Source organism: Populus nigra, chromosome 17 (genome assembly GCF_951802175.1).
Source record: "Populus nigra chromosome 17, ddPopNigr1.1, whole genome shotgun sequence".
Taxonomy (NCBI): Eukaryota; Viridiplantae; Streptophyta; class Magnoliopsida; order Malpighiales; family Salicaceae; genus Populus; species Populus nigra.
Genome location: NC_084868.1, coordinates 8,921,792 through 8,949,443, shown reverse-complemented (window position 1 = coordinate 8,949,443; position 27,652 = coordinate 8,921,792). Strand labels below are relative to the sequence as shown.

At 31.8% G+C, this 27,652-nt stretch overlaps 1 protein-coding gene across 1 annotated transcript; it reads right to left on the bottom strand.

The window, feature by feature from the left end:
- Nucleotides 1–466: 466 nt before the first annotated feature.
- LOC133676784 (protein SMAX1-LIKE 3-like) lies at nt 467–4,357 on the bottom strand. The gene is made up of 3 exons (XM_062098521.1): nt 2,783–4,357; nt 1,945–2,179; nt 467–1,812 (listed from the first exon to the last, which is right to left on the bottom strand). Exons 1-3 carry the CDS (start codon nt 3,973–3,975, stop codon nt 658–660), a joined length of 2,583 nt encoding a protein of 860 aa, XP_061954505.1. The 5' UTR covers nt 3,976–4,357; the 3' UTR covers nt 467–657.
- Nucleotides 4,358–27,652: the final 23,295 nt, after the last annotated feature.

The following is a 27,652-nucleotide window of genomic DNA, read 5'->3' as shown; positions in this document are numbered from 1 at the left end:
GACAATCATGGTGGGATAATTGCTTGGGTAACCTGAATGTTTATATGTTCATTAACTATTAATTAATTAAGGGAAGTGCAATGATCAGTGGCAACTGTGTTTAATTAACAATGTTCTTCCTTTTCCTTTTGGTTTGTACTGTAGCTTGTGCACTATTCATTTTTCTTTTCTTTTTTGTTCTTATAGAACAAGAGGGGATGGATTATATCAATGAAGGTTCAAAGGGACGAAAGAACAAAAGAGTTAGAGGCAATAATACTTAAAACTTATAGTGTGTAACTCATTCTCTATTTTTTATGTTATTTTATATTCTTATATTTATTTAATGTGCATTATGCTCACTGACAGTCTTGAACACATGCATCAATATATAATTGCATGTATATATAAATTAGTTACGTAGCTCCTTGACGTTAAAAAAAAAATACACTCTAATTCAAAAGTTGCTTTAAGTACTCGCGAAAAGGAAGGTTAATAAAATGATAAATATTGAAATAGGAATAATCTATGTATAGTTTATGAAGTAATATATATATAAAAGTATTACAGAAGCATAATGGATGATAATGTATTTAGTGATTTACATAATCTCCCTAATCAAATAAGAACAAAGCCACCTGATATATATGACACGATTTATTTTGATTTTTCTATCCATCAAAAGTCTTGAATTTTGAAGATAACCCGTCTATCAACGGATTCAAGAAGGCCAATGTTATCGATTGACTGATCTTCCACGCTATCATCGTCAATGGAAATATTCAAATCCAGAGAAACACAAGGGCCTGTGCCCTCCATTAATGCAGCACCAGCGCTGTTCTCTTCTTCATGTGACCCATCTGTTCTCTGCTTGATTGGAGGCGAGCAGGCTCTGGATCTTGAGCTAAAGCTTTCACAGCTCAAAATTATGATAGCATCACTAAGGCCAACTTCTTGACCATTGTAATTGGTTATTCTTCCTTTTTCAATAGCCCTTTTGAAACCAATTTGAGAGAAAAAATCTGCTTGCTCGACATCTTCCACTAAGAAGACTCTATGTGGATTGCTTGATACCGCGTCAGAAAATCTCTCGATGTAGCTGCAACTTTGTTCATCTCTTGTTCTTTTGTTTCTACAATCTTCGGTTGAGTCTGCTCTTGTAGAGGAAAAAGTGCTTAAAGAAATCGAAATGAAGCTTTCATGGGAGCCAAAAACTAGCCTAGCCAATTCTTTAGCTATCTTCTCTTTATCTTCCATATCTACTCCTTGAAAGAACAACCAAGTTTCTTCCTTGGCCACATTGTTTTTTACCTTCCCCTTTCTTCTTGCCATGCCAGACCGGCATTGCAAGATAGTGCTTGCTATTTCAGGGATTATATCTTTCTGCCACGGCACTTTTTTCTCCAATGCATTGCATAGGGTTTTCAAGTTCTCAGCATTCAGCTCCTTGAACTTGTGGGGATACTCCATTTCCATGACATCACTTGAGGAAGCTGAGTTCGGAGTAGAATTAGTATTTGATGAAAATGGTAGTTGTTTGGTATGATCTTTATGCTCTGGAATGTACTTCCTCAAACTTGGTTCAATGCTGCACTTGTTGATAGTCTCTGTACCGATCCAGAAATGGTTGTCCCTAGATGACTGCTGGGGTTCAACAATGGGCCATTCATTTTGGTTTCGGTACAAATTAGGGTATTGATGGTCATATGAAGTGGAAGAAGAAGGTGATACAGAAGAAAACGTGAGGGTTTCCTCAGAAGAGTAGTTTTGTTGGTGGATTGAACCGTAAAATGAGTTCCATTTTCTGCAAAGATCTTTGATTGGCATAGAATCCTGGAAGAGAGAAATTGAGAGGAAAAAAAATAGTCATTGCTCAACATTGTGTGTACTCGCACGATATTTAGACTGTATACGTACAATCTCGAATTATAGAAGGTCCAAATGTGATTAACTATTTATAATTACCTGATTATCACTATTTTGTACTTTTTTCTCATTTTTGTATTTTTGAAGCCATGCAGGAAGTGTAGAAGTGGAATCAATATTACAGGTACTATTTGGTAAGCTTCGAGCTTCAGTCTCAAACTTCGCTGAATAATTAGAACAAGAAGTGAGTTGTTTGTCCTCCCCACCTTCAAGTATAATCCAGCTTCTACACCCATTTTCAGCTTTGTTGCTTGTCGACTGACGTAGTAGATCACTGAAGAAAAAGGTGAATGAAGATGTTATTAGACTTTGTTGATCATGTAAAAGAGGTAAATGATGAAGTTGATAATAATAACATGGAGCTAGCTACAGCTCGGTGGTTATTGATATTTTTCACTACCTCAAACTCTTTGAATTTTTAGAAGAGCAACTTGTATAATAACGTGTTGCACATTTGTAAAGGGCAAAAGGCAAAAAAGTGGCTACATAGCTGGGGAGGTATACCTCTCCTTCCCTTTCTCCTTACCATATAAAAAGTGATGAGTTTATAGCATTTTGGCATTTAAATTACAATATTAAAGTAATGTCTATATATATAGCTTTTATTTCCCCTAGCAAACTTGAAATTTGAGTTCCCAAAAAAGAAGGAAAATGGAGTAGATCTCTTTATCTGAACTACTTCTTTCGACTATTACCAAAAAAAATATCTGAACTACTTCTTTTCATTGATCGACTTCTATTTCTTTTTTCTTTTCTATAAAGTAATTTGGGAAATAAAATTCATATGCATCGTTCAGAAGAAATTCAAGTCATAGAAAGCACAAATACACACTCAAATAATGCTATACAATTAAATGCAACTTTACTAACTGTTCACCTGTCACTGATGAGACTCAAGCGTAAGCTGCCAGCTGGAATTGTAAGTGGATGGAGACCCAAAACAGTATCTCCCTGTGGATGGTCTGATTTATACTTCATGTAAGTTTGGAAAGTGGCAATCCCCATAAGCCAAAATCTTCCGTTGTCTCCTCCAATTGCACAAGCAAATTTGCCAAGTTCTACGATCAGGTATTCCAATGGACAGAAATAGCAGCTCCCTTGCTCATGACTTGATGAACTAGTATCCCTATTCTCAATAGCCCATTTAAGATCTCCCAAATTCAAAACAACTCCTTTGCCCATGTAGCTTCTCACATGGCCTTTAAGCTCCTCAAGTTTATATTCTACGTCTACCCCAGAGAAATTGCCAAAAGAGGAAACTGGAATTGTTAAGAACTTCACTTCCCTCAAGCCCTCAGGAACATCTCCCTTTTGAACTTTGTCCGTGACTCCTTTAACTACAACTTCAATGCTTGCCAGAGATTCCCCTACAATAACAAAACTTCTCCTCCTTTTATTCATTAAATTCTGTATAACACACATCACATCTTCATTTTTAATTGGATCTAAAACTGCTGCTTTTGCTCCAACTTGACTCGAAGGTGGAGACTCTGGATGGACTAAACCATTGCTTTCCTTGGACTTGATACTCACAGAAGGAGCACTTTGTGAACATATTTCTAGGGAAACAGCTTGCTCAACATTGCTTTTCACTTGAGTACTGGAGAAACCAGCTTCTCTCATGACTCTACTAACACTAGGGTCGTCTAAAATGGATATCATCAGCTGCTCTAACTCTATCTTCACTGCAAGGAGAGGTTGCTGCTGGTTCTCAATAGAGCCACGCCGCTGGTGAGCCTGAGCACGCTTAAAGGCTGCGACCAAGGCATTAGAGATTGAAGGGAACTGTTGAGAGGGAGTACCTATCATAGGGCTTGAAGTTGATGTTGGGAGACGATTAAGCGCGACATTGAAGCAAAGCTCTAGGGCTTTGCACTGAAGAGGGTGAGAGTGTGACTGAAGGCAAGCTGTTCTCAGTAGGCCAGTGGAGGCAGAAAGCATGGTATTAGCAACATGGAGAGGAGTTACTTGGGCATGGCCTCTCCTTCTAGCAAGAGTTACTGCTTGTTTAATAACACTTGCTGCCTCTGCTGTTAGAGCTTGTTGCACTGTGCAACCTCCTGCTCTCATTTTCTGTCTCAGGATCTTAGCTTGTTACTCGACAATAAGTTATGAAGTCAAAGGAAGTTTCAGAATAGAGTGAGATCAAGAAAGGCTTCTAGTTTCATCTGCTTTTTATGAACTGAGCTAGCTGTGGAGGAAGAACTCGTCAATTAAGAAGGAAAGATATATATATTTGGATGGTTTGTGCTGTTTGGGAATTTTTTATTTATTTATAATTAGAGTGAGGGAGGATTGGTAGGCAGTGATCTTCGTATCTATTTCTAGTATGCAAGCGTAATTCCTATGGAGAGGTGGTTCTTCGTCTACATAGGGATTATGATACTTTTTGGTCGTCGAGAGATACAAGGAGAGGGAGGCGAGAGAAGCGTGTGAAATATATGGGAATTTAGGTATGCTTTTCTTGTGGGTGAGGTAAAAATCGGGGTCCAAAGTCGATTTTGTAGTGGAAAGTGGAATGCATGTGCTGACAAGCAGGACGAATGCACCAGTATCAAAGGCAACTCAGCTTTTGCCCTATATACATCTCTAAAATTTTGATAGATCAGATATGGTTTGGCTTGGTAGTCTCTTTTACGCAACCATTAACAGCATTAATTAAGCTATTTAACCTAAAAATCAACATACGTATACCACCAGTAGCCAAGTACAAATCTCAACACATTAAAGCAACAAATCAGTATATTAAAGTATACATTATATTTATTACTTGGTGCCCTCGCTGCCAATTAATATTGGAAAGCAAGTCCATTGGAAGACGATTCCAACCCTTCTGCTATCATTTCATTTGTTGTTTATATATATATGGCAACAACAATCAATAGACATTTTCAAATAATTAAAAATCGAATGTCACTCAGGAATATGGGAGTAGGGCTTGTTAGGAGATTAGGGTTTTGAAGCTGAACAAATTAAACCTAGTTGCTATACTCTTGCTAGAGTTTATCTTCTATTTTTTAATTTATATTGCTTTCAATCTGCAATACTTGATGAACCATACATATTTCTGAAGGTATAGTACATATTTCATATCGTGCAGCTTAAGATTTAAAAAGCCTCTCAATTATAAGTTTTTTGAGAGGGCTCGATAAAAAGAAGGGGGTCATTCTGGAATTTCAACTCAATTTCAATTGAGATTTTGGCTTAAGAAATGGGTGGCTAAAGAGAGGATGTGGTATCTTTTTCACCATCCTCCAAAGAAGAGAACCTGAAAAGAGAATGGGGACTATGTGTCTGAAGGAATCGGGAACTGTGTACGATTTTCTTCCGGAATCAAAGACAAGAAAAAAAGTGTCTCCATTAGTTGTATATATTTATTGCACATTACATTAATATTCACAAAGCTTGAAGCTTTTAACGCACACATATATTGCTTGGGGATTATAACAACTCATACAAACATTCCCTCTTTTCTCTCTCCCCATTATAATTTCACAAAGTTGCAGCTTTTTAGACCCTCCCTTCGATTAAAAATAAACAAATTAATCAAGTGAAAAATATATGATAACGACCATAAATATAAATATGTACATGTGTAATGTTTCTTTCATTTCGTCTTAACTATGAACATGTGTCTCATGTCATCCCAGGGGCAGTCACCTGTGAAGCACAAACATAAATATAAAATACAAATACAATATGACAGGATAACATGGTAATTTAAAAAAAAAAGGATATGATCCGTAAACTATACCTTAATTTTTAAAATTATTTTATATATTATAAAAAATTATTTTGAAACTAAGTAAAAATCTAATTTAAAAACAATATGATGAATTGTATAAAAACAGTATATGAAAGTATAAATAAAAAAATGAAAATCATGTTATTTATATTTTCTTAACAATTATAAATAAATTTGAATGTCTAAAAATTAAATCATCTTAAAAAATATTATACTAAACGTGAAAAGATCAATTATAATTTATTTTTTCTTTTTTATAGTTAATTAGCACTCCACTACAAGAAAATTGATAAATGCAAATGGAAACCCTAACAAAACAATTTCATTGGTAGATTGCGATAAACTTTACCGATGGCATGGTTTCTCGCTATGTTTTTGGGTAATTACCGATGAAATCTTTCCATCGGTGTATACTAAGAGAATTACAAAAGAAAAAGGAAGAATTAAAAAAATAAGTCACAATGGTGTGTCATTTGTTTACAAACAAAATTATAGACAATATAAAACCATCGATAAAGTTCGTTCATAAATTCATCGGTAATATTTGAGTTATAACCTGGCGAGCGACCCCCCCTCAATTTATTCTTGTCTCTCTACAAGCTCTCTACAAAAAAAATAGAACCCCCCCCCCCCCCAACCTCATTTTATTACAAATCAACCTCCTACCTCAAATCTGACCACCCCAATAATTAGTTTGTCTACATTTCTATTCTGATTCAATTTTTTTTAGGATTCCTGACTTTAAATAAGCAAAACTATCTATTTTTTTATTTTAACTCAATTTTAAAATGTTAATTTTTATTGTATATTTTTATAGTATATGTAGTTTGTTTGTATGTTTATTTTTATTATAGAATTTTGTTGTATGAATAGATGGTTTGTACAGGGTTTGTTCGAAATTTGAAAAATTATATTTGTTTGTAATTGGATGAAATTGATTTCAAATTTGTGACTTAGGTGTTTTGTAATGAAATAAATAACGGCTTATTTAATAGGTACATTTTATATTTTGTCAATTTTATTGTTGAGTTAATAATTTTGGTAAATATGTATAAATTTGAATTTATATAGATAATTGATAATGATTTAAGAGTACTATTAAAATTTATTGAATAAGTTTGAGTTAAATTAATATTAGCTAATTTATTTAGTTACATAATTAATTAATATATGTTGTCATCAATATTTCATATAGGTTTAATATAAATAATGGATCATTGTTCATGGAACTATAGAGATTCACCTAAAGGGTTGCATAGGATGAATTATTATCATGGGGTTGAGGGTTTTATTAATTACACACTATCTAATCTGAGAAATATTAATAGAAGCGATATTAGATGTTTATGTAAGAGGTGTAAAAATAAAAAAAATCTTGATCCAGATGTTATAATGATGCATCTTCTACAAAAAAGATTCATGGAGAAATGCTTGTGTTGGTTTGCATAGGGAGAACCATATGTTCCATACGAAACCATGGTAAAAAGAATGGTTGGCTCAACTTCTAGTTCTAGCAATGTGCATGGAGTTATAGATAAAAATAGCAATTCTTATTGAAATGTGGTTATGGGTGCAATGAGAATAAATCGGGGTTATGTCGGTGAATGTTCAATTAATATGTTATTGATATGAAATGTGAATTAATGAATGTTGGATATTATGAAAAAGGATGAAAGTTTGTGTAATGATGTTATTATTATGATAGCATTCCAAATGTATATGTGTTCAAGGTGAATGGTCCTTGTATGAATTGCCAATTGATGAAATTATTGCTGACATAGAAAATATGAGAAGTGTAATATATGGCATGGACTAACATATATTTAGTGTATGTTAGGCTCCTAATTAATGGGATCATCATGTATTAACTAGTATATATTTAGTGTATGTTAGGATTCCGGGAAAGGAGATCATCATGTATTGACTAGCATATATTTAGTGTATCACGGGATCCTCAGTAAGGGAAACATCATGTATCGATGCCTATATGTTGATTTTAATGAAATCTTGAATGGAAATTAAAAATGGGAGGTGAGATAGTTTTAGGTAAATAGGCAGAGTTCTAACAGAATCAGAAGGGAGAAGCAAATAAAATATGAATACATGCTTGTTTTTCTTTTAAAAAATTGTTGGATTTTGGTGTTACTGTACTTATTCTTATTGTAGTACTAATGTTACAATAATATATATTTTGTTTCAGGACCTTCGCGTGTACAACAAGAGTAAATCCTAGTTTTTTTTTTTTTTTCACTTTTTGTATCTAGTTATAGGGAGTATATTCTTGTATTTGTAGTATAAAAGTATTTGTATAACTTAATGTTTAAGCTTGAATAGATGAGTTTAACTCTGAAATTTATATAATCATGTTCTATGTATGTGTGTTTATCTCGTATTTTCCTTTATATAGATATTTGATGTTAGATGTATACTATGTTTATGATGGTGGTGGTGGTGATGTTTATTGAGATTGAGACCCAAGATGTTTGGGTTGTAATTGAGTTATGAAATGTGGAATTTTAGAAGTGTAAATAGGTTAATGTCGATAACTTGGGACCTCCCGATATAGGGGATATTCTGTCAAAATTTCGGTAGACTTTTATATGAAAACCGTATATATATATATAAAAACATTTACCCTGTTTTTCATTCGACATGAGATTGTTGTTTTATCCCAGATATGGGGGATGTTACATAAATAATGCAGCTTACCTAAATTAAGGTATACTAAAGGTGCTAATACATTTTATTTACGCAATCAGTCCCTTTACTTAAACATTAAGACCAATTAGGGTTCATAGTGACCAAAATATTAGGTCGAGACTCTGATTCTGTTTTTTATTGATAAAGCACAAGAATTTCTTGTCTTTTGCACCAACATCACCACCAAAGATCCAAATCCGGGAGGATAATCATTGTAACGCCGCACACGTGCGACAAATTCCATTAGACTATAATTTGGTTTGTATTCCATATCTAAAGATGTGAAGCCTTTTCCCTAAGATAATAGATGGAGTCAAAGGCACATGTTTGTATTTTTGTTTTCTTATAAAATATTAATCAAAAGATCTTATAAGGATTGGGAGATTATGTTGAGTAGTTCAGAATTATAGTAATCCATTTTAGTTATGTTTAATAAAGGGTTAATAGGGTTAAAATCCTTGTAAAATACAAAATTGTTTGTTTTGAATTGTTTAGAAAGGTTAATGGTTACAAATAATTTTCACTAATAAAAAATAATAAATTTATTTCACTCATTACATAAAAATCATAAGGACTCCAACAAATATATTAAATCAATTGAAAGATCAAAACACAAATATATAGACTAAATTAAAGGAAATATGATAAAGGAATAGTAGTATAGATAAGAAACTTGTAATAAAAAGGTGTGAGTACCATAAATTAAGTTAATAATCGACTTTATAAACCATAAATATCCATTCCAAAGCTAAGAAAACTATGAATTGTGTAGGAGTGACTTAAACACTGACTTGAATTGGCTCAAACTTTAAAGTTAATATTGAAGAGTTTAACAAATATCTCTCTCAATCACCATGTTTCCTTTTTATTGAGTTAGTGAACTCCACTTCAAAAAAGAAAAACAAAAATTAACAAGGCAAAACTTATTCATATAGAAACATATCTAAGAAAAATAAACAATGATCCAAGTAAAGGAGAAAGAAAAGAAGAGTAGGGGCTTTCTATTGGTTATAGATCTAATTATCAGCAACCTCATATTACATTTTACAGAGAGGAGAGAGATTTAGTTGGAGAAAATGTAGTGATCATCTTTCAAGTTGGTGTTTTTAGAAGATAAAATTTACTCTTCAAGCATTGAGGATAAACTATAACCTTTAAACAACTTTTTTTATTGACATCTCATCTAGTATTACTAATAATTTAATTTCTCTCTTTCTTTTCACTAACAATTCACCCTTTAATTAATTAATTATAGTTATTAGACTGAACCTTACCCAACATGTAAATATAGTGATTCATCTAATATTTACTTTGATAATGAACTCCAAGTCAAGGACCACCCTTTTGTATACATGGACGAGATAGGCATAATAATCTAACTTGCTATATATAACAATATATAGCGTACCACAAGATTCATTCCATGCAATTTATATTGAATTCAATAATAATCAATTTACAAATAAATGACAACTTTTAGACCTGAAAGACTCACTTGTTGATTCACTATCTAGAAACATGAAGAATGTGAACATGATTCTTATCATGGTGGGGAGTTCATTGGTGCGTACTGCGTACCATAAACTTTAGATCAATCGAATACTTAATGACCTTCATCAGCAAGAGGTAAGTTTCAAAAAAAAGCCTGGAATATCTTATTTTATGGCATCGTTTGGAGTATTTGGCTTGGTAGGAATGATTTAATCTTCAATATATAACATTGTGTCAGATTAGGACTAAATCTTTTCTTTGATCCTACATCATCTAACTATATAGTTCCAGACTACTCAAACAAATTTTTCTTACACTGAAAAAATACTCTTTATTGTAATGCAGATGACATTCTTAGATGAACAAACTAAAATAAATATAGTTATTTAGTTTGTTTTATTTGGAACATAACTCTTATACTATTTTCTTTGGCATCTACTATATGGTTGTTTATAATATAATCAACTATTATATATAAAAATAGATCTCAAGCCTCATATTCAAAGATATAACCAATAACAAATAAAAGGTGTTTAATTAAAACTTACACCGATTAATAATCATAGAATCCAAATTTTATGGTAATCCAAATTTTTTGGTGACACTTCATGAGAAGCATAGAATGGAAGAAACAAATGTGTACAAAAAAAAAAGGTTAATTTTGATAAGTAGGTTAAATTTAGTACCAATACTACATGATTTGTTTATCTTGCTCAGCTTTTAATTAGCTTAACTTGTGTGGTGGTGTGTTTATGTTTATATATTTTGGCCCATGTTAAGGCATCTTTAATGGGAAAGCCAAAAACAAAAGCTAAAAGAAAAAAAAAACTATTTTTAAAATTTGTCTCCTTTAATTTTGCAGCTCTAAATGAATGGTCAAATAAAAAGTTAAAATATTTTTTTATCATAGATAAGTCATTGAAACTTGTCTATTAAAAGAACAAAAAATATTCAAATAAATTATTCAAAGATTTCTTTATTTATCAATTAAGTGTTTTTCAATGGTTATAATTAAATATATTAAAATACAAATTAATTGTTGAAATGTTTTTTTTTAAGTACACATAAAAGTAATTAAATAAATTATTTGTATACTATTAAAAAATTATATCAACAGTATAGCTTTTCTAAATTGCTTTTCGCTATATCTTCATGGTCTCACTCCTAGCTAGAGCTATTAAAAACGATCTAACATGGTCTCACTCCGAGCCAGCGTGTCTTTGCATGAAAAAGGAGAGCTACAAGGCTACCACCATATCTATATATGCATTTCAAAATAAACAAACCAGAACATATTTTCTTTACACAGCAAACGAGGGATATCCCTTTCAGTCCTCAATCATCTTCGACTTTTACCTGTTTCCTGTCATAGAAATACTCTTGGAAAATCAGTGTTCAGCATCCCTAATACTCTCGATCTCAATATCGTTCCCTTGTCCTTGCAAGAAAAGTAGGCCACAAAACAAAATGTTAGAGGAATCCAAAGAGAGAGAGAGAGAGATCTAACTTATGACAGTCACGTGATAAAAGGTAATGCTGATGCAGACAAGTACAAGATCTTTATAAGGTTATCTTCATGAACTGTAGTCTAGTCAGCCAACAAAGAATGTTATTTTTTCTTTACAAGAGAACTGGCCAAGAAGAAAATAACATGAAACGATTCAAGCCCAAGAAGGAAATTTCATTTCACATGACCGGATAAGACATGATATGAGAAATAACAAGGGTGTGTCATCGCTGGGAATGTTTAATATTTATTTTTTTCAACAATTTCATGAGAAGCTATCATGTCCCCAATTAGGTCAGGAATTCTAGCGCTGCCATCACATAATTTATCAAGCAAAGTCTTGAAGATATTACATATACTAAAGATAATCCAGATTGATGGTGCAGATATTGAATATTTCTGCAGTTATGTCATTACCTAAGAAAGTTTATCTTTTACCTAGTTTAAATGATCTTGTAATTACTATATATTCTTTTAAGAATCAAGGACAGAATTATATCATTAATTTATATATTAGGTTCTAATTCTAGTTCATATATACTTGCACAATTTCATCAATAAGACTTGTGGTTAGAGATTGTAATTTTTGAATTTTCTGAATAAGCATTTTTTTTCTTCTTCTTATGTTATGGAAGATCATTCTAAGCAAGTTATGGAAGAAAACTCCAAGTTAATTCCTCTTTTGACCAATAGTATTGATGACACAAATACCTCTCAAAGGTTGAGTTCAATATTGCTAAATGAATTCAACCATCTCCCTTTGTGGAAGATCAAAATCGGGATTCATCAATGGTTTAACATCTTTTCCAGATATGGATGCCCTAGAATATGTCTAACAAATTGAGTAATATTTTTATCTTGAATAATTTGCTTCTCCTACCATTGTTTCGATAACTAATGGAAAGAGTTCTCATGTGAAGTGTAAGGGAAAAATCAAATTAAACTCTGAAAAAACTATGCCTAGTGTATATTCCCTCTTTTCCTTTCCATTTACTCTCAGTCAGTGAGTTAACCTTTACGTTCAATTGTGATGTGATTTCATTCATCACGAGGTTATATTTCAAGATTGATTAACCAAAAAGATGATTGGTGAAGGTTTTTTCCTGCATGGTCTCTATTATTTCTCTCATGATAATCGAGTTTCCAGAGGATTTCGAGCTAGTTTCAAAACATTGTATGAGCCACTCTTATGGCATTGTCGTCTAGCACATTTGTCAAATTTTGTTCTTAGCAAAATAAATTCAGTACCAACCAAGGAACCTCTTAAATATGAGATTTGTCATTTTTTCAAATCATTTAAACTTCATTTTAATCCTTCAGTATCACATGCAACTCATGCATTTGAACTTGTACACTTAGATGTATGGGGATCATTCTATACTTAATTAGATAGTTTTAAATACTTCGTCACCTTTATTAACGATTTCTCTAGAGTCACATAGGTGTATTTGTTGAAAGCTAAGAGTAAAGTATTTGACTGTTTTAAGGATTTTTATATGTTGATTACTAATCAATTCTCAACTCATCTTAAAATTATTTGATTAGATAATGGCATTGAATACAGGTCCAAAGACATGTCACATTATTTATGTTTTAATATCTTATGGTATCAGACTAGTTGTATTGGTACATCATGATAAAATGGGATTTCTGAATGGAAAAATCATGATCTACTTGAAAAAAACTTGTGCCATAATGTAACAAATTAATGTTCCAAAATGGTTTTGGTCATGTGATGTTCTCACAACTGCATATCTTATAAATCGTTTACCAAACCATGTGTTGAATTTTAAATCTCTTCTTGAAGTTTTGTAGGCTAAAAGTCCAAATTTGTCACATCTTAAAGTGTTTGGATGCTCCTGTTTTGTGCACTTGCCACCATCACAACGTGATAAGCTTGATTCAAGAGCAACTAAGTATATTTTCTTGGGGTATTCTCAAACACGAAGGGTATAAGTGTTATGATCTCTCACTAAAGAAGATGTATATATCAAGAGATGTTAGATTCATTGAAGACATCCCTTATTTCTCTACAACAAGTCAGAGGGAGGCTCATTTTAAATTATTTTTGTTGTCTAGTTCAAGTTTTAATGATCAGGGTCCGTGTTCTCTACAACATCAGTCCACTGATGCTGAAACTAATTTCAATTCTGACAGGCCTACATTAAATCAAGTTCTGCTGGTGACATTCAATGTGTCAATCTAATATATGATGAAAATCATTCTGATGAAGCTATTAGAATAGAGTTCAAATCTAATTCGTGTTAGAATCAAGTTGTAAGAAGTTCCTAATATTCTAAATGATCAACCAGCTTCAAGAAGAATATCCTACAGAAAATGGCAACCCCCTCCCAGACTACAAGAGTATGTAACTTATAATGTCAAGCATCTAGTCTTTAAATCTGATGAAACGTCTCCAAATCACAGAGCATTCCTCACTTCCATGTCAAATGTTCATGAGCCCAAGACATTTCAAGAAGATCAATCTTAAGTTGTATGGTAGAAGGCTATGAAGGAAGAATTGACTACACTTGACAGCAATCATACATTGTGCATCATGCCTTTTCCCATAGGTAAACAAGCAATAGGTTGTCGTTAGATTTTCAAGTCTAAGTTCAACTCATATGGAAGAATTAAACAACATAAAGCTCGACTTATAGCTCAAGGTTTCTCTTAGAAATTTGGAGTCAATTATATGAAAACATTTGCCCATGTGGAAAAAATGACTATTGTTAGAGTTTTATCATTCGTTGCAATCAATCATGGCTGGTCATTGTATCAAATGGATATAAGAAATGCATTTTTACATGGATAACTTGAAGAAAAAGTGTTCATAAAACTACCTCCTAGACATCCATATTGTTGTAACCCATTTTTGGGTCCCCCCACAAAAATAAAAATATATAGTCGGAAAAAATTAGAAAAATAATAAGAGGTGGGAACGCTCAGAAAAAATCACAAAAAATGGATTAAGGAGGTTCAGAAATGCAAGGAGTGAAATTTTACAGTATATATTTGACTGAGAAGAGCCCTATTGGAAGAGAAAATTTAATTTGAAGAGAAAAGGCCAAAATTGGATATTTATGGACTCAATTGGATTTTATTGAAGGTTTAATTGAATTTATAGAGGTTTTGATTGCAAGGAAAATTGATTTTTAAGTCAATTTAGGCCTTAATTGGAAGAAATTTAAGTTCTGGGGCCAAAATATATTTTTTAGGAATTTATTAGGTCAAATCAGAGGCTTAATTGCATAAATATTGAAGTTTAAGGGCCAATTGGGGACTTAATTGAGAAAATCCAAAACCAGGGACCAAATTGAAAGAGGCGCGTAAATGGAGGGGCTGCAATTATTCGGTTCAGGGGCCTAATTGAAGAAATTGAAAGTTTATTAATCAATTGAGGGCTCAATTGCTCAATTGCATTGTTTAATTTTGTTGGTCCCTCTAGCCCACCGACCAACCCGAGGCCCCACGCCGTTGGACCACTGACCGAAGTCACTGGTCGACCACCCGCCGCGCTGCCGAAACCGAGGGAGGCAAGCCTGGACAGCGGCGCCCCCGACCAGCCACCGCGTGACCCGCTCCCCATGCTCCACAGCGAAAAGCCACTCACTTGGCTCTATAAATAACACCCAACACAGCAGCAACAGAGGGGGACGGAGAGAGGGGAGAACCGGAAAAAAAAAACCGAAGGAGGGAGAGAAAAACGGAGGGAGGAGAGAGAAACCAAAAAGAAAGAAGAAAGGAGAGAAAACGAAAGGAAAAGGAAACGGAGGTCGAGGGAAGAGGAAGAACCTCCCTCTCCGCCACTGGAAACAGCAGCGCCACTGCCGCCGTCCGTGAGCCACCAGCCTCCGCCTCACCGCAGCACCGCCAGCGAAGCCGACAGACCAGCGACGCACAGCCTCCTCCGCACCAGGTAATTCTTCTTCCCCTTTATTACTGCATTTTGTTTTGCTCCCTACATGCAGAACGAATAGCGTTCTGCATGCAGGAAGGTGGGGGGAAAATAATTCCCCTCGCCAGCGTTGTTGCTTGGCCAGGCTGGTCCTGGCCCAGCCCAGTCTTCTGGGTCGGGTTTGGCCCAGAAGAGAATATTAGATTTTTGGGCTGAAATCGGCCCAATTCATTTTGGGTCGAGATCGGCCCAACACCTTTGGGGCTGAGTTCGGCCCAGTTGGTTGGGCCGGCCCAGCCCAGCCCAATTTAATTTTATATTATGTATATTATTTGTTTGTTGTATTATATATATAATTTGTAAATTCTTCAAAAAAAAATATTAAAAAATATGTGATTTTGCTGTAATTTTATTACTGTATCTTGATCAATGTCGGTTTGTATTTTTATATTGTAAAGATACAAATCCGGTATTAAAATACCCGGTTTTCATCAAAACATCAAAGATTTTCAAAATAAAAAATGTCTTTTGCTTTCAAAAATTTTCTAAAAATATCTTTAAAAATATTGTTGATTTTTCTGCATATTTTTTATCAAAGTGGATTAATATTTGGTTGTATTTTTATACCGTAAGGATACCAACTCAGTATTAAAATACATGATTTGCGTCAAAACATAAAAAAAATACATAATTAAAAAATGTTTTGTTTTAAAATACGGCCTAGTCTCTCCAATATATATATATATATATATATTGTAACATCATATTTTTCATACAACAAAGAAAATTTCAAAACAATAAATGTATTAGCATGCATTTTGGCTTTAATAACCAGTTTATTCAAGCCATGAGAACTAGGCCAATATTTCAAAAATTCTAAAAAAAACTTTTTGTCTTCTTTTAGTATTTGGGATTACGAATTTATGCATAAAACGTATTCCTGATATTAAAAATATAGTTTTTTTACATAGACATTAGAACGGTTAGGTTTTACCCGATAAGATAAGGACCTCCTTATTGAGGAGAACTTTTCTTGAACCATAGACGGACCAACATACATAGACATTAGAACGGTTAGGTTTTACCCGATAAGATAAGGACCTTCTTATTGAGGAGGACTTTTCTTGAACCACAGACGGACCAACAACTAGAAAACACAACGAGAACTTGAATTTTATCAGACAAATAAACAATGCAGCTTACCTTAGGTAGGGTGTATTTGGGGTGTTAATACCTTCCCTTTACGCAACCAGTTCCCGTACCCAATCTCTGAGACCAGTTAGGGTTCCTAGTGACCAAAATACTAGGTGGCGACTCCCACACCATTTTTCATTGCTTAGAGACAAAGAATTCCTTGTCTCCCTATATTTACCAGATATATATATCCCCCCTACCCATTTGAGGATGGATGATCGCCGCGACGTCGCGCACCCGCGACAATATTCATCGGCAAGTTCAAGCTAAACATATTCAGACTATATACTTGCGCACTTGTGATCAATTAGCTGATGTGTTTATCAAAATTGCATCTTATGTTTAGTTTTATCGGTTGTTAAGCAAGCTTGGATTAATTAATCCACTTGATCCAGTTTGAGGGGAAAGGGAGTCTTGAATATATTATAGATACTGAAGACATTGCATATTAATGGTGTAAATATTGAAGATTTATATAGTTATGTCCTTACCTAAGATAATTTACCTATACCTAGTTTAGATGATCTAGTAATTACTATATATCCTTTCTAGAATCAAGGACATAATGATATCATTAATTGTTGTATTAGATTATGATTCTAGTCGATATATAGTTGCACAATTCCATCAATAAGACTTATGATTAGAGATTGTAATTCTCAAATTTTCTTCACAAAGATTTTTAGATTCTGCCACCACTTTATGTGTAGGTATTTCCAAGTAATCCATCAAGAAAAAACATTTATTATTAGTGTGATTTGAATGAAGAGAAACTTTAACATGCATAAAAATGAAATGGTTGTGTGGGAATACGAGGCGCACAGCCAATTTCTTTTGTAGTACAGGTGTATAGCTGGGAACCCACGTAGTTCATGCTTGATAACAAATAATCTAAACTTCGGACTGTTTATTCTTTCTCACCAGTCAAAAAGCTTCTCTCTTCGTTTGCCTAAAAAGACATACAAAGCGCACCAAATAATTTGAACAACAAAGTATCCTGCAACACTAGAGGAGGAGAGTTTGAAAGAGAGGAATATAGATGGTTGCTTAGACCACACCCTAGCTAACTTGTAACGCTTTCCATCCCTCCCCAATATCGGATAACTTTGTTTTAAATAAAAGATAATAACTGTAACAAAATCCATTCATATATAACTGTTACTACTAGCTACATCTTCTGTATACGTTTTGGGCACAAAAAAAGGTGTTCGTCAAAGTGAAAGTTAGGGTTACATGTTTTATCTTCTTTCACCATCAAACACTTTAATTTTTGAGGGAACACATTGCATTAGAGACCATTATACTTGCTTCTTTTCTCTTTTGCTAAAAGCAAAGCACTACTCTCTCATAAAGCATATATTAATAAAAGTTAAATATGGCATTATCTACTCAAAAGGGTCGCTCATTTTATGCTTTTAAGCTTCAAATAAGCATCTTTGGAGTATTACGTGGCCATGTGAATAAAAGCAATATCCAGGGGAGGAAACAGAACTCGGGGGGAGAGAGGGAGGGAGGGAGAGTAGATAATAGTTTTTTCTTCTGCTGGGCGGCCAGACTTTAAAGGTTTCATGGAGAAAAAGTTCTCTAATTTTGACATGACAGCCTTGTTAATGCAAAGGTGATGGAATGACATACTCTCCCTTTCCCAAAAGTTTGCATTATCGTATGCTTATATATTATCTAGCACAGCTTTACGTTTGATATCCGTAATATACGATAAATAACTAGCTAATGATGTTTCATTAACTTAAAAAGACCGCCGTAGTGAAGATTTAGAGTTTAGCCCAAATACAACGCACGAGTTTCGGCCTAGCTTCTGCACGTTTACCTCATAATCTCGAGCAAATGAGGGGAAGCTTTCATGGCCGCTCATATATATAGATGATGGCGAGGGAAGGTTCTTATTGAATTTTTGTAATCTATTTTATAATTGGACATTCATGATTAGACAGGACTCTCAAATGGTAGGTTGGAAAAGAAGAAAAATTATAAAGTTAAATTGTTAAATTAATCTCTGATAATTTTACATTTCAAGGAGAGATTTGCTTTATAAGTGAGAAAAAATCTTTAATATGAAAATTCAACTCTTTTAATTTTTAATAATAAAAAATGAGAGAATTTTCTTTTACTAATAAATAACAAACATATAAAAAGATTAGAGAGTTTAAAGCGAGAAAAGATTCACCTTGAAACAAAAAGACCTCCATCAATATTGCTTAATATTAAAGAATTATTAAAGAGTGGAACATTGTTTTGACTTTTAAAATCTTAACAAATCACTGGTTATTTTTTTATTTATTTGTAAAACAATTTACTTTCAAACTTAGTGAATTTTATAGGAACTTTTAATAAAATTCATGTTCCTGCTTATGAATATATGTTATTTTTTATTGGTATCAGAGCCTGTATTAAATTGCTTTTGTATTCATATAAATATTTATAAGTATTTATGAAGTGTTTGGTTTAAATTTATTTTTTATGTTAATCCCAAATTTTCTTGGCCATAAAATTATTTGAAAAAGTAATGTTTATTTAGATAAAATTTATATTTTTAGAAAGTGCATCTCATTAGCTTTCCAATGATATAACATTTGATTTTGAAGGGTTAACATAGTATAAGTTGAAATTAGAGTTCTTAAATAATTTGTGATTAATTTTGTTTCATAAGAACAAATCATTAATGTTATTTAGGCGTTAGCACACCATCATATATAAAATAAAAATAGCAATTGACCCCACCAATAAACTCCTCTCACAGAGACATTAATTTCGAATGGAGTTGGTTTAAAAAAGAACAGACACCAGGAAGGCGACGGGTGTCATGCACGCGCCACCAACGAGAATATGGATCGCACATCTGTTGTGTGTGATCCAGTTTGAACAATGTTATGGTAATCTGGTTCTGTCAGTCTAAAACATTGTTGAATGTGCATACGCAAGAGCTCACAATAACAATGTGAATCATTCAATGATAATGCAACACGTGGCCTTTTTTTCTTTAGGAGAAATCAAAGCCCATTCACGGTCGGAGAAGCGTTATGTAGCGTGCAATGGCCTCTGGATGTTGGTTTTCTACCAAATGTTTTCTCGTAGCCTATAAAAAATATTAAAAAGAAAAAATTACTCTTAACATTTTACAGTTTAATTAAAATTGTATTTATTTTGTAGTTTTCATTTTAAATCAACAAAAATTTTCAAATAAAAATAATTAAAATACCCTTATATGTATATATATATATATATATATTAGAAATCAACCCAAATAACAAATCATTTATTCTCCTATCAATCACTAAACATCTACTCCATAAAAAATCAATTTCTCTCTTATCCTAACATATCTCCCTCTTTCAAAACTCTAAATCGAGCCTAACAATTTTATGAGTATTTATCTCTTCTCCTGAAGCTTTAGTGGCAAAATCTCAAATAGAAAGAGAGGAAGAACAAATCATTGATATGGATTTTTTAAAGACTCGCCACCACCTCCTGTGGTTTTCGTTGAAAAAAACAACCGCATTATTTGCCAAGGCACCACCAACAAAAACAACACTTGCTAGAAGTTGCAATTTCAACACAATGGCGAAGGCGAAGGCGAAAGCCAAGGCTAATGCTTTTGCCATTTATGTTCCTCCACCATTTGCTGCATTTGTATTTTTGAAGGCAATGGAATCTTAATTATTTCTTGCGTGAATCCCTCGGCATCATATGGTATTTTTTTTTAATTTTGGAAACGAAATTTCATTAATTAGTTCATTAATTTATCATTTGGAAGATTGATAATTTGGTTGGCAACAAGAACCTCGGTCACGTGAGGGATTTTTACGGGATAAATATTGTTTATTGTTTTGGGCCACATCAGTGGAGATGAGGTTCTTGATTTTTGTGGTTGGCGAAGCAGATTTGTGGCAGGACAACGCTGATGTGTTTGCCCGCTATTGCTGGTTCTTGATTGCTGGAGATGAGGCTGGGATTTGGGTGGTCTTTAAAAGGATTATTTTAGGATTTTTCAATTTATGATTTTTAAACTGAAATATTATGTGTCTTTTAAAAATGTTTTTTTATTTTAAAATATATGTGAAAATAATTTTTTTCATTTTTAATATCAATACATTAATATTATTAAAAGTATTAAAAAAGTACTTTAATATTATTAAAAATTAAACATACTTTTAAAAACTAAAAATTGTCGCATTTCTAAATAGGATATTAGAGAGGATTTGCAGCACGCATGATCGTAAGCCTATGCGTTTTTATTTTTTCTTTCTTTTTTCTTTTTTTTCTTTTTTCTCACTCTGCATGCCTGGATAGTCCAAGCCTCGTGTATTTTTTAACTTTTTCCTCTTTTGTTTTTTTCTTTCCAAGGAAAAATGGAGTGATGACATGACTTACATGAATTTTTTGTTTTATTTATTAAGCAACAAATATTGTATTTCATAACAAGTTGATCTCGATCTCAAGATCTTAATTGGTACTAATAATTCGATCTAGGTGATGAAAAAATAAACTATTTCTTAATTAGATATGGCTTTTCTCATGAACTGGCAATCATTCGTTAAAAAAAAAACCATAGATTGAAAATGTACACAAATATTTACATCAAGCAAAGTCTTCATTAGTAAAATAAAAAGGGATAACTTCCTAGAAGTACCTTATATTGGTTTGAATTCTCAATTGAATCCATAAATATTTCCTTGATTCGATTCCTAAACAAATTTTCAAATTGTTTTATTGTGTTAATTTGTAGTTTAGATGGAAGATAATGACTTACATGAATTGAGGGGCTAGTTAAGAATTTTTGATAAATTGAGGATAATTTAGGAAATAATTATTTGAGAGCAAAATCAATATGTAAGTAGGAGGTTGAGGCCTTATTATAATTTTTATTTAAAAAACAAATAATGTATTATTTTATTAGATTACCGAGGGCTTATTTGAAAATACAGGCATAATCATGATTATAATTGTGTTTCCAAACCAAAAATATTAAAATTATGTTTTTCGCTTAATTATATTTGTGTTCTCAAACAATCACCGAATATAAACAAATTTGATAAAGAAACACCAAAAGAAAAAGGTGTGTAGCTGATTATGAGCAAGTCGAATACCTAAATTATGAGCAACTAGTAATCAAGGAGAAAATTTTGATACTCCAATACTAATCCCTTGTTTATAGCAAGCATGCATTTCTTTCTCTAGTGTGTCTCATTCTCTTTCCATTTTATTTACAAAGCAGCATAGTTATTAAACTAAATAATAGTTATTAAACTAAATAATTTGAGGATATGTAATGTTTAAGTTATGAATTAGACGGGTTTATCTTAAATTAATCTAGGTCAATACAAAAATTTTAATGATCAAAATAAAAAGTTTTTTAAAGGCTCTTGTTATAGCTGATTCTATTATTTTCTCTATGTTTCTTTGGATTTTATTTTTTAATTCAAATTTTTTATTTATTTCTTTTATGTTTTTTGATTCCTAGCTATTTTTTTTAATAAATGTAGTGATTTCTAATTTATTTAAAAGTTTTATAAACCTCCCAAACAAACTATCATATAGTTAAGTTTTGGAAAATAAAATTATGTATTTCGGTTTCACCTCTGTAATCATTTTCATTCATTAAAATTCATCTGTTTTATGTGCTATTGTTATTGTATTAGCTTTCACCTAAATCAAAGAACCATGATTCTTTACACGTATTATTTTTATTCAAAGTCAAGATCGCAATTTTTGAGTTTGCATCTGTCGCAAACCAAGTAAAAAATTGTTTCTCTCTGCTGATCCCTTTACAGTTTCGTTCGTGTTTCTAATTGATACTTAAGCACAACAAGGGATATTGTAGCTTTCTTGGGAGAAGGCCCGCCGTAGCTCGACCTAGAAAGAAATGTTGCTGTAATTCGTCCATGCCCTCTAGTATCTTGTTTATTTTAATTAATATAAATATTTGAAAGAATTTATATACATCTCGATTAATTTTTTAAACCCTGAAGTTAACAACCATGTAAATTTCTAATAATTATCATATTAGCAACCACATAACTCAAATCTATAACCATAAAAAAAACAAACTATATAACTCAAATCTAAAACCATAAAAAAACAAATTTTTTTACTACTGATCACCTACTAAATGATTCCTCTCATTCAAAGCAAATGTAGCAGCCGAAATTCAAGGTAGATCAGTATGCCTTTTGTTTATTTTATGGAAAATTCAATAGCAACAAAAAGTAGTCTTACAAGCTAAACGGTGTTATGTAAGTAATTGACTTACCATATAAATGATATGTAAAATCATTACATTAAATACAATTGAAAATGAAGAGGGTACGTACATACAAAAAGGAGGAGATGCAGACAAAGTAGTAATCTTATTATAACATTTGAAAATAAAATATAAAGTGTAAAAAGGAACGCAAAAATAAGAGAAAAAATGATGGGGAAATAAAGCAAAGCAACTAGCGAAACAACAAAAACAAGGCCAGTTGGATCAGAGGGTCAGCCTACAATAGTTTTGGAAAAAAGGTAAAAACACAAGGAACGAGGATGTAGCCTTGTGATGATAAAGGAACTTCTTGCTTAAGTTTTTCTTCACTAATTTAGAATTGAAAAATTCGTATTGCTTAAGTTTTTCTTCACTAATTTATTAATCATTAGTTGTTAATTGTTAATATTTATTATTTTAATTAACATGTATGAAAAAAAAAGCCCATTAAATGAGTTCCTGGTCATGAGAACCAAAACTACATAACATTCAAAATAGATCCCAAGGTCAACCATAAAATTTATATTTCCTTCAACAGTAATACATAATTGATTTTAAAAAAAGAAGGCCAGTTTTCAACAGTAACACAAATTTTTTTCATGAAATAAAGGGACATGTTTGTTTTATTTAGCTTTTAATTTCGTCCTTCTTTTCTTAATTCTTTTATACAATAAATTAAAATTCAATTAAATTAAATTGAATTGGCCTCAAGCTAAATTTTTAAAATTTATTAAATACCTTGAATTCACAAAAATATTAAGAAAAATAAGAATATATCAACATATAAAATATCATCAAACATAATACGTAAGTATAAAATTAAAAAGGAATAAATTTTAATGATCAAAATGAAAGTAAAAATTCAAAAAAAAATGAAAATGAATTTAAATAAATGAATAGTAATCGACATTAAAAAAGTTATATTCTTTTAGTTTTTTCATACTTGTAATTTTTTTATGCGATCCTAATAGGTTTTTAAAATATTTTTTTATTTAATTCATTTTATGAAAGATAATGAGTTACATTCTGGATGAAAAAAATATTTTTATTTTGTACAAATTATTATTTCTTATTAATGTATCTTTTTTAGGTCGAACAAAATACTGCATTTGAATAAAAATTTAAAATAAAAAAAAGTAGGTGCTTGGTTCTAGGAAATTGAGCCATGGGCTTAGCCTTACACAAATAAATCTAAATGTAGGTGGGCTATAAGGCCAAGCGTGCTAGCTTTTTTTATTTTCCTCAATTAATAGGGCGAATGATATGTTATACCTCTCATTTTATTTATTTATTTTAAAATAACTAGATGGTGTATCATCTAAAGCTAGAAAATGATGAGTCGTCTACTAGTAATATTTTCAGTCATATGATAGGATAGGAAAATAAGGGTTTGAGTTTTTGACTCTACAAACTCATTTTCAACTATATTTTTCATTTGAAAACACGAAAGAAACACCCGAAATATCTTAATAAAACTCATTGCCAATATCAAAATACCTTTATATCTATTAAAAAATCTAAAATTAAATCAAACCAAACAAGATTTTTCAAGTCACAATCTATTTTTTCTGGGGACATGAATGGTCAAAAACATCTTAATGGAGATCTTTTTATTAAAAAAATTTTATTGACACCAAGATCAATTTTTCTAGTGATCAAAATAGAATTGGCCAACCACTTTCTCTTTTCTCTTCTGTTTTTTAGTGATTTTGTTTCTTAAATTTTAAAGACCGAAAAGTAAGACAAATAAAATTTATAACTGTAATATGAATTTCTTACAAAATTGAAACCAAAAGTGAAAAATTAAGAATTGCAAGGACAAAATATAGTTTTTTTGTGCCCAATGAAGGTAAGAGAGCTATTTTTTTCTATAATAAATTTAGTTTTTATTATTTTATTTTTAAAAAATTGATAAAATTAAACTATATTTTGTAAAATTAAGTATCAAGTTATTGCGAGACATTTTTGAACATCACAAATGCGAATAAAAAAAATCATCAGGCATCATGTGAAAGTAATATAAAAAAATAAAACTGAACAAATAATTCAACGCATAATTTTTCAAGGACCGGAAAAAAGAGAGGCCAAATTCAGGCTCACTATAGCTGTCCATAGTAAAATGAATAGATTTGTTCATTCCTCCTTTAGCTTGCTTTATAATTATAATTATAATAATTGCAATTTGGGTAGTTCTGTTTTTTTTCTTTTTTTTTATTATTATTGCCCATCCCTGGAATGAGAAAGTACACATGCCATGCAGATCAAAGATAGATACCGGGCGATGAACAAGATGGACCAAATTCCCCTTGGATAAAATCACAGTGCTTGTTATTGGACTCGACCAAATTGATTTTGGGCTCCATTTTGAACCCAATAGTTCCATTTAAAATTTTAAGTGCCAGTTTTATTATTTTTCAAATAAAATTTTCAATGCCAAAAATCCAAGAACATCTTAGAGTAATCTAATGCATATGTAGTCATAGGGGATGTTAAAAAAAATACTAAACAACCAAGAAAACCAAAAAAACCAAAGAAAAATTAACTAAAAAACCAAATCGAGATGAAAAACCGATTAAACTGATTTTTAAAACCATAAAATCTTGCCGGTTCGGTTCGGTTTAAATTTTAAAACTGAAACCGATAAACCGAACTGAGCCAACCTAAAAACAAGAGGGATATAAATACTGCAATTAACTTAACCCTAACAATAACATAACTGATAAGTGATAACACAAAAAGTCTCCACTCTCCACTCTCCATTTTAAAACTCAAAAGCTAAGCCATTCACCCACAATAAATCCCAAATAAAAACCCACATCTCCATGGCTTCTCTTTTTATTTCTGCGCAACATCTCCATCTCTTCTGCGCAAGCCGAACAAAAACCCCTCCATCTCCTTGGCTTCTCTTTTTATATATGCACAACATCTCCATCTCTTATGCGCAAGCCGAACAAAAACCCACATTTCCATCTCCTTGGCTTCTCTCTTTATTTCTACACAATTAGGAAGATTTGGTTTGTCTTCTTGTTAAATGGGTAGCTTCCGTAGCAAAAACTGATAATAATTTTAAATATGCAACTTTAGATTGGTGGTCTAGTAAAAAGTGTGATTACAAGTTTACAACCAGTGTCCATATAAGAAGGTTAGCCTCCTCAATCTAGTTTGTTCTTTTCTTTTGTTTTGTAAATTTTTTTACCAACAAATATTCTTATTAATTGGGATGCTAAAACTTGTGGGATTTTGCTATATTTGCATGATTTTAATAACAAGATTCTGGTTAAACCGAAAAAAACCTTTATATGATAAGATTAGATTTCCCGGTTTTATAGCAAAAAAACTAAATTTCACTAAACCGAACCGGTTTTTGGTCCAATTCGGTTGATTTTTATAGTTCAAACCAAACCAAACCGTGAACAGTCCTATATAGTAATAATATGGCTTACAGAAATTGAATGCCTATCCAAATGTTGAATGCTTATCCAAATGACCATGGTATAAAAGCAATATTAATATCAAATAAATAGGATATAAATGAGCTCTAGTTTGATAAATTAACTTCTGGTTTGCAAAGTTAACTAGATAATATCACTCCCACGAGAGTCTAACTCACAACCCTTTGCTTATTGCCAAAGCTTAAATTATTAAGCTGAAGATATATATATATATATATATATATATATATATATATATATATATATATATATATATATATATAAAACATCAATATCAAACAAATAGGATGTAATTGAGCTCTGGTTTGCGAAATTAATTTATTTTTATTATATTTGATTTTTATTTGATCTGATTTAATTTTAATTATTTTTTTTACTTTTGTTCAATATTTTTTTTTAAATATGTATTTTAAAATATTACTGACGGCATTACAGACAGACAACATCCGTCAGTATATTCCATAAAGTTAAAAAAGAATAATGTAAACATTACTGCTATTGTTAACTCTCCGACAGAATTATAGACGGTATTCTATCGGTGATATATTTACCAGCAGATATATCGACGAACAAATAAAAACATTGATGAAATTGTATATTGTATTTTGTCGGTCATATGACAAACTTCTCGAGAAAAATACTAATAAAATAAAGTGAGTAAATTTTTATTTTGAAATGTTTTATTTGTCTGTAAATTTATTATTGGAAAACTAAAAATTTTTTCTAATAGACCGTATGTGTCTGCGTACCTGTTAGTAAAATATTTACTAAGAGACTGTAAGTATGAATATTAATGAAAATTTTCACCAATAAAACTGTTAAATTAGTGTAAGAAGGAACAACCTCGATGGCATGTTCACTTCTTTTTTTTTTTTTGTAACAAGCCACCTCCACTGTGCTATCCAAGCTTTTGTGCAAAAAGAGGCATCTTTTCCATCAAAGGGATCACTTTGACCTTTGATTCCAATAGCCAATCAATCAATCAATCACTGCGCATTTTCTTCTCTTTCAAAGCTCCCGTCCGTTGGGGCATTTGGAATTGAAAGAGTTTCTTGCTAGAAATTTGCCAGAAATCACCCGTACTCCTCCTATCCCACCCATGTTGCCAAATCCCAACTCATCATGACTCACCAAGCTGTGATTAGGTACTCAACATCCGTATGCACTGGGCACAAATTATAAAGAAAAGATTGAACCAAATCCAAAGGAAGTCTCATAAAGAAAGAAAAAAGCGACTGCACCGCACCCACCATTATTAGCACTATTCCTTTTAAAATGGGCTGTGAGTAGATATTCCAAATGCATCCAAAATCCATTATCTTCACATTCCTAGCCATGTGCCATCGTACTCATTTCCTCGCTGCTGCCGTGTTTTCTAGGATGATTACAATTACTTTTTATAGTACTAATTTAAAACAAATAACAAATAAAAAATAATTTTTTAAAAAATATATTTTACAACACGAAAACAAGATGCTTAGTCTTCTCGCTTGATATCATT

What these genes read in the sequence shown, in the direction of transcription:
- LOC133676784 (XM_062098521.1), bottom strand. Translation starts at nt 3,975, where the DNA reads ATGAGAGCAGGAGGTTGCACAGTGCAACAAGCTCTAACAGCAGAGGCA. An exon ending in TTGAGTCTCATCAGTGACAG is followed by an intron (nt 2,180 to 2,782) that starts GTGAACAGTTAG and finishes CTTTTTCTTCAG; the next exon opens with TGATCTACTACGTCAGTCGA. An exon ending in TACAAAATAGTGATAATCAG is followed by an intron (nt 1,813 to 1,944) that starts GTAATTATAAAT and finishes TCTCTCTTCCAG; the next exon opens with GATTCTATGCCAATCAAAGA.